The 8,326-nt window shown below is 50.4% G+C and overlaps 1 protein-coding gene across 9 annotated transcripts in view; it reads left to right on the forward strand.

Moving 5' to 3' along the window:
* The window catches only part of Cercam (cerebral endothelial cell adhesion molecule), a 32,289-nt gene that overhangs the window by 15,241 nt on the left and 8,722 nt on the right, over positions 1 to 8,326 (forward strand). For 4 of the 9 annotated variants that reach the window (XM_040286401.2, XM_078048341.1, XM_078048340.1 and 1 more), the window contains 3 exons: positions 5,942 to 6,073; positions 6,194 to 6,320; positions 6,570 to 6,667. In XM_040286401.2, coding sequence (XP_040142335.1) covers positions 5,958 to 6,073; positions 6,194 to 6,320; positions 6,570 to 6,667 — 341 coding nt within the window. In that variant the 5' untranslated portion in view covers positions 5,942 to 5,957. Of the gene's footprint in view, positions 1 to 3,014; positions 3,211 to 5,941; positions 6,074 to 6,193; positions 6,321 to 6,569; positions 6,668 to 6,704; positions 7,788 to 8,326 lie in introns of those variants that run through there. The other 5 variants (XM_040286398.2, XM_040286403.1, XM_021723589.3 and 2 more) reach the window with 5 other exon arrangements.

The following is an 8,326-nucleotide window of genomic DNA, read 5'->3' on the forward strand; positions in this document are numbered from 1 at the left end:
ATTTATTTTTTAATTTTTAGGTGAACACAATATCTTTATTTTATTTTTATATGGTGCTGAGGATCGAACCCAGTGCCTCATACATGCTAGGCAAGCGCTCTACCACTGAGCCACTACCCCAGGCGTGATAGGTCTGCTTTGGATCCTGCTCAGCAGGGTGGACCCCAACGATCATTTTTTTCCCCCAGGCGTGTACCCAACATAACCTGTATGAGGACTTAGGCCTCACAGATCAGCAATTGAAACTTTAGCCTGAATCAGAATTACCTGAAAGGCTTTTTAAAACATTGCCAAAGGCCCGGGGTATAACTCAGTGAAAGAGCACTTTTATAGTATGCGCAAAACCCTGGGTTCAACTCCCAGTATCCCACATATGAAAAAAAACAGATTGCTTGGCATCCACTCAAAGAGCCTGATTCTCTAGGCATGGGATGGAGGCTAGAATTTGCATTTCCAACAGTTTCCAGATGGGGCTGATGGGTCCATGCTTTGACAACTACCATAGCTTTTGAGTTTCTGTGAAGTTGACTAATGTTACTCTTGAAGGGTATATTCTTAAGGCTATTTTGCAAAACAAATAAATGAGCATTAAATTAGACTACAGGCACTTGAGTAGCCCACCTCCATTCATGACCCAATTGTTTTTCTCTTTTTTGTACTGGGGATTGAAACCAAGGGGCACTTTACCACTGAGCCACATCTCCAGCCCTTTTTATTTTTTTATATTGAGACAGGGCCTCACTAAGTTGCTAAGGCTGGCCTTGAACTTGTGATCCTCCTGCCTTAGCCTCCCAAGTTGCTGGGATTACAGGCATGTGCCACTGTCCCTGGCCTCAATCAATCATAAGTCTATGGAGAGCCTACTCGATGCCCTATGCCCATAGGTCCTGCACCAGGGGTAGGGATGGGATGGTGAATGTGGAGGATGGTCCCTGATGTAAAACTCAGAGCCAGATGAGTCTGTCATGACCTTTCTCAACTAGAGTGCCAAAGGCAACACAAAATAAGGTCCAAAACAATGCTGGGTTTTCACATTCCACTTGCCTTTTCTGGGTCCTCTCCATTTAGTAACTAACCCACCACATTCAAGCTAGTGACAATGGCCATCCTGATTTCTTGCTCTGTCATCCACATCCAGTCCCACAGGGCCTGTGGGCTCTGCCTCCACCATACATCTTAGCTCCACCCACCAGAATCATCTCTCTGTGTACTGGGATCTCCCAGGTTTCATCTCTGCCCCCAGGTCCATCTCCTTTTTCCTTTTTTCTTTAATTTATTTTTAGGTGTAGATGGACACAACACAATGCCTTTATTTTTATGTGGTGCTGAGGATTGAACTTGGGTCCTGCCTGTGCTAGGCGAGTGCTCTACTGCTGAGCCACAATCCCAGCCCCCAGGTCCATCTTCTGAGTAGTAGTAGCAGTCTTTTTAAGGTAAATCACATAATTCCTCTGCTGAGTTGCTCATTGTCTTCCTAGCTATTGGACTTTAAAAAAAAAAATCCAGGAGCTAGAGTAGATCACAAACTTTGCATGCATGAGGCTCTAGTTCCATCCCCAGCACTGCAGGAAAAAAAAATTCAAAATCCTGTCCTGGTTTCAAGGCCCTGGGTAGCCAGGCTAAGTCCACCCACTGGATGGAGATTTCCCCACATTGCCCTGCTGCCTTGCTCCAGCCACACTGGCTTTCTTGCCTGCTCCACCTCAGGACTTTTGCACCATCTCTCTCCATATGGAACACTTTTCTTCAGATCTTCCTTTGATCCACTCCTCCTTATACTCCAAAATGTCTTCCAGATCTTTCTGAGTGTTGTCCCACTTCCAGCTACTCTCTGTTCTTATTCAGTTGTTCTAATTTGTTTATACTACCTACCATTCCTTGAACTTATTTATTTATGAGTTTGTCTCCTATCTACCCTCATGAACATCCTAACAGCAGAGACTATGTCTGTCTTTTTTTAAAAAAATTTTTTAGATGTTATGGACCTTTATTTTATTCACTTATTTACATACGATGCTGAGAATCAAACCCAGGGCCTCACACATGTTAGGAAAGTGCTCTTACCACTGAGCCACAACTCCAGCCCCTTATGTCTGTCTTTTGCACCTCAGAACCCACAGGACCTCGAGTTCTCTGTGCACTCAGCACATGCTCAGTAAATATCTGTTGAGTGGATGGATGGAGTAGGAGGCTATGTAGGGGTATGCCCCCCAGACATCGCAGCAAGGAAGGCTTTCAGAGGAAGGAAGTGCAGCTGAGACTGCAGGGCCTTAGTGCAGGAGTCACCCTAGAAGGGAAAGGCCAGTCCATACAGAAGGACCTAGAAAACAACAACAGAAAAGGGATATAGGAAGGTTCAAAGTGTGGAGCGTTCTGGAAACTGTAAATTGTTCAATTTGACTGGGGTAGAAGCTGGGCAGGGTCAGAAATCAGAGGAGCTGGAGAAGTAGAAGGCAGGACATTTGGCCTTATTACTCCCTGAAGAATTGGAGCTCCGTGTGGAGGGCAGTGGGAACAGTGTCCTGGCGGGCATTTTAGAATGGGCTGCTGAGTGCAGAATGCTTTCTATGAAGAAAGTTTGGTGGTGGTCCTGCGGTGCTGGGAGGTGCCCTGCCCAGGTGAGAGATGTCAGGGCCCTGAGCCAGGTAGGTGGTGATGCAGAAGGAAGGACGTGGCCATGTGTGCAGGAGACATTGAGGAGCAGCCTGGCCAGGGCTGAATGGGGGAGTCAGAGTCCAAGTCTCAACCTCCAGGGACTCCGTGGACAGACGTGCTGTTCCCTGGAGGTAGGGAGGAAAGAGCAGGTTTTGGGAAAGACTGGGGTTCTGTGTTGGATTGGTCGAGTGAGTTGGGTCCAGGTGGAAAGTTGTACAGTTTAGGGTTCCAGAAAGAGGGAGTGGTCCGTGCAGTCGGCCACAAAGGGAGGCTGTACCCTCTTTGATGACATATGAAGAGGAAGTGTCCACTGGGGGAGTGGCTGGAGGACGCTGGACTCCAGCAGCCTTGGCTTGGGTCAAGCAGTGAACGGAAGTGAAACCAGAAGTGGAGTGCAGATTTCTCTGTCAAGAAGTTTGGAGGGAGAGCAACAGTGCTGCTGCTGCTGGGAGCCTCGCAGATGCCTTAGTGTTTTCTTATTTGAAGTTGGAAAGGATTCAAGTCCTTTGGAATTTGGAAGGAAGAATCCAGAAGAGAGGGAGGTTGGCAATACAGGTAGGGCAAGGGGATGGCATGGAGCCCAGGTGGTTGAGGAAGGGAGTCTCTTTCCTTTTCCTGGCAAGGAAAGCAGAATCCCCAGCTTGGATGCCAGGGGGCTGGGAATGAGAGTTCCCAGGCAATGGCTTCTATTTTCTCCAAAAAGTGGCAGGGGGAGATCCCTGGATGGTTCTGGAAACTGTGAATTGGCCATAGAGTGAGGACCTTGGAAGACTGGGAGCATTTGAAATGCCACTGAGGGGAGTGGGCAGGGAGCACAGGAAACAGGGCTGCTGGCATGAGTGAGAGCCCAGCTGAGGGTGGAGATCAGCAATTTGCAGTGGCTCCAACCTGGCCTTCAGCAAGATGGCTATAGGGTTTTTCCAGACAGAGGTGACAGGAAAATCCTATGGGCCGAAGTCAGTGATAAGTTTGATGACTGGGCACCGGGAAGGTAAGAAGGGAAGAAATAGAAAGGTCAGTGCGCTGGGTGGGAGGAGAGGACTCCATGCCAGGGAAGAATCTGGAAGCCCCCATCTTAGTTCATTTGGGCTGTTATAATAAAATGCATTATTTATTTATTTTTGCAGTGCTGGGGATTAAATCTAGGACACTGTGCGCGTTAGGCATCCCCAGCTCTAGACTCGGTAATTTATAAACAGGAATATATTTCTCACAGTTCTAGAGGCTGGGAAGTTCAAGGTCAAGGTGCCAGCAGATTTGGTGTCTGGTGAAGTTCTGTTCCTCAGAGTGGTGCCTTTTAGTCATGTACTCTTTTGGTAGGAGTGGGGAACAACCTTTTTCAGGCTTCTCTCTCTTTTTTTTTTTTTTTGGTTGTTACATTCTTTTTTTTTTATTGTTGGTCGTTCAAAACATTACATAGTTCTTAATACATCATATTTCACAGTTTGATTCAAGCGGGTTATGAACTCCCAACTTTACCCCGTATACAGATTGCTGTATCCCATCAGTTACCCTTCCATTGATTGACATATTGCCTTTCTAGTGTCTGATGTATTCTGCTGTCTGTCCTATTCTCTACTATCCCCCCTCCCCTCCCCTCCCCTCCCCTTTTCTCTCTCTACCCCTTCTACTGTAAATCATTTCTTCCATTTGTATTATCTTGTCTTACCCCTCCTTTCCTCTTATATATCATTTTGTATAACCCTGAGGATCGCCTTCCATTTCCATGCGATTTCCCTTCTCACTCCCTTTCCCTCCCACCTCTCATCCCTGTTTAATGTAAATCTTCTTCTCAAGCTCTTCGTCCCTACCCTGTCCTTGTTTACTCCCCTTATATCAAAGGGGTCATTTGGTATTTGTTTTTTAAAGATTGACTAGCTTCACTTAGCATAATCTGCTCTAATGCCATCCATTTCCCTCCAAATTCTATGATTTTGTCATTTTTTAATGCAGAGTAATACTCCATTGTGTATAAATGCCACATTTTTTTTTATCCATTCATCTATTGAAGGGCATCTAGGCTGATTCCATAATCTTGCTATCGTGAATTGTGCTGCTATGAACATTGATGTAGCAGTGTCCCTGTAGCATGCTCTTATTAGGTCTTTAGGGAATAGACCGAGAAGGGGAATAGCTGGGTCAAATGGTGGTTCCATTCCCAGCTTTCCAAGAAATCTCCATACTGCTTTCCAAATTGGCTGCACCCATTTGCAGTCCCACCAGCAATGAACAAGAGTGCCCTTTTCCCCCAATCCTCTCCAGCACTTATTGTTGTTTGACTTCCTAATGGCTGCCAATCTTACTGGAGTGAGATGGTATCTTAGGGTAGTTTTGATTTGCATTTCTCTGACTGCCAGGCTTCTCTTTTGAAAAAAATTTTATTAAAACAAAAATTTTTTTTGGCAGGGCCTAACACATGCTGGGTTTTAGGACTCAATCTCTTAGTCTCTCTCTCTCTCTCTCTCTCTCTCTCTGGTACCAGAAATTGAACTCAGGGGGACTCAGCTACTGAGCCACATCCCCAGCCCTATTTTGTATTCTATTAGAGACAGGGTCTCACTGAATTGCTAAGCGCCTTGCTGTTGCTAAGGCTAGCTTTGAACTTTGATCCTCCTGTCTCAGCCTCCTGAGCTGCTGGGATTACAGGTGGGCGCCACCACACCCTGCTCAGGTCTCTTTTTTAAGGAGAAAACCCTCATGATCTAATCATCTTTCAAAGGTTACCTCTGTTTTCTTTATTTTTTTTTTTCAAAGAGAGAGAGAGAGAATTTTAATATTTATTTTTTGGTTATCAGCGGACACAACATCTTTGTTGGTATGTGGTGCTGAGGATTGAACCCGGGCCGCACGCATGCCAGGCGAGCGCGCTACCGCTTGAGCCACATCCCCAGCCCCAGCTTTTTCTTTATTTTTTAAATTTTGCAGTAATGGGGACAAAACCCAGAGTGCTCTACCCATGCAATTCTCCTGCCTTAACCTGGCAAGTTGCTGGGTTTACAGGCATGTGCCACCACACCTGGTCCTGAAGACTTTTAATACAAAAGATGTCAGTCACTAGGTTTTAACATGAGTGTTGGGGTTCAGGAACATTCAGACTATATCACCCCCTGGACCAATAGGGATGGGCAGAGGGTCTAGGGTGGGGAAGTGACAGGGACATTGTTTGACTTTAAAAAGGGAATCCTGGGACCTGGAGTGCCTTCCAGCCAGAGGCTACCATATAAGGGAGGGGACCCAAGATGCTTTCATGGGACCTAGATCCCTTCTCTATCCCTTCTCACTTTAGGGCCACTGGCCTGAAAATGGCCCAGCTGGAATTTGAAACACTGGAAGCTGTAACTGGAGCCTTTGGAGCCAGGCCTTGGACCAGGATGCCAGAGTTCAACATGCTCCCCACCACCAACACGCTCATCATTAGGTAAGTCCATTCTCTGCATGGTCCCACCCAGCCCCTGCCCAGGAGGATAGCATGCACCAGTCCAATTCCCCTTCCTGACCCTGGAAAGAGGCTAAGAGTGTTCTCCCTTCCACTTCTGAGCTTTTCGGAACTCCCCCTGAGAGTCGGACTTCATGCCAAGAGCTTCAAGTGCATTCATTCTTTGAAGGAAACTCTCATCAGCTGGATGGAGCCCCATCAAACTCAGAACTTCCCGCGCTCCAGGCAAGTAAGTACTCCACTACTAAGCTACATCCCCCAGCTCGCATCAGCCGGTTTTGCAGCTCAGGATCCTTGAGGCTCCTGTCCCTCTCCCAGAGGAGACTGGAGACTCCCTTCCATCCCAGCAGGGTCCTAGGATCTGGCTCTGCCCCAGGGAGGCTGTATCTCCTGCTTTGGAAGGGGGCTGGGTCACCATTAGGTGTTCTGTAGTGCCCTAAACTAGACTCAGTCTGAGTGGACTTTTGCTCTCTTAAAGAGCCGAAGCAGTGCTGGTGCCGGCGACCACAGCGAGGACTGGAAATGCCAGGGGGTGCCAGGCTCAGAACGCAGAACGCTGCGGAAAGGCGCACCCAGGTCAGGGGGACTCCGACCCCGCCCCTAGAGCAGAGGCTTCCTCTCCGGCCCTCCAGTCTCCTCGCGCTTCTGCGAGTTCGCGCCTGGGCCCGCCAGAGGGCGCCCGGGGCGGAGGAGGAGCGGGAGTAGGGGCGCCCGGGGAATGCCAGGCCGAGTGGGTCCCGCAGCGTGGGTGCGGCTGAGGTCTGTGCGTCTGCCCGACGGCCAGGGAACCAGCATTCAGGGAAGTCCTGGTTCCAGGGGTTGAGCGCTCAGGGAACGGGAGTTCTCCGACACCGGGCCGCTCCAATGCAGTCACCCCGGATCCTCCCTGGCCCCTTTGGCCGCTCTGGGAGGGACTGCTGACGGGCTGCGACCTGGCCTCCAGCCTCGGCCTCCTGGTGCCGGGGCGGAGCGCAGGCTGAAGCGCCCACTTTGCAAGGGGCTCCTCCCGTGCCCCAGGCCCCTCCCCTCCCCTCCCCTCCACTCCCGGGGGCGAAGCTGCTGCAGCGGCCGAGCGCCCGCCATGGGCGTTATGCTCGCCGCCCGGCTGCTGGGACTGTTGCTCCTGCTGGGGCTGCGGCTCCAGGCTGCGGGCATCGCGGAGCCACCGCTGCCCACCGTGGTGCTTGCCATCCTGGCTCGAAATGCCGAGCACTCACTGCCCCACTACCTGGGCGCGTTGGAGCGGCTGGACTACCCCCGGGCCAGGGTGGCCCTCTGGTGAGAGACCCCGGCGCAGGCATCGCTGGGCACCAAGCCCCAAGCCGCGCGATTCGCCCCTCAAGTCTCTGAGCATCCCGCCTAGGACCTCCATCATTTTGGGGGACAGGACAGGCCTCTGAGGCCATAGGTCGACCCACCCCTGCTTCCAGCCCCCTACTCCTCCTCTTGGGGCCTCCTCTGGATAATTTTATTCCATCCCTTCTTGTCCCAGCCCACAGAGCCTAAGCTGAACCCCAGTGGGATCTGTTGTGGCTTGACTTGTGGTGGAGTGGACAGGAACCTCTGGAGTCCCCTGGAACCTAATGTGGCAGAGACCAGCCAAGCTGGAGGTTTCTGGGGAGCAGATGGGGTTGAGGCAGCCCTGGGCCCTATACTGTGTGGAGAGTCAGGCGAGCCAGCCTATCTGGGTAGAGGGGTAGGTAAGTCCTGCCAGCCAAGGGCAGCATCCCTCTCCTGGGAGCCTCCCTCTGACATCCCCATAGGGCAGCACTGGGATCAGAGGCCACAGCCCCCAGTTTAAAGACCAGACAGGGAGGAGTCCCAAACTGAGGTCAGGGATAAACTGAGAGAAATGACAAACTACCCCTCACTGCAAACCAAAGTTGGTCTGGGGTGGAGTCATGGCCTGCAAAGGCGGCCCACAGTCACAGTCTGGGAGTGAGTTAGTTCCCACCCCATAAGATTTGACACGTAGTTAGTCTTCACTTCTAGGGAATTGGCTTAAAGGGGCAGCATCATCTAAAAGTTTGGCTCTTGGCTAAGTCCACCACTTCTGGGTATGAGAGCCCCTTCCCCAGGAGACGGGAGGCTGTGCTCCATGGCAGCAGAGCTTTGGCCCATCTGCATTTCTCAGGGACACTCAGGGCATGGTTTAGTCCTCATTACAACCTGTGGGTGGAGGAAAGTAGCAGCTCTTTTGTCTAATTCTGATTTAGAGAGGAAAAGGGCCTGGCT

Source organism: Ictidomys tridecemlineatus, chromosome 4 (genome assembly GCF_052094955.1).
Source record: "Ictidomys tridecemlineatus isolate mIctTri1 chromosome 4, mIctTri1.hap1, whole genome shotgun sequence".
In the NCBI taxonomy this organism is placed as follows: Eukaryota; Metazoa; Chordata; class Mammalia; order Rodentia; family Sciuridae; genus Ictidomys; species Ictidomys tridecemlineatus.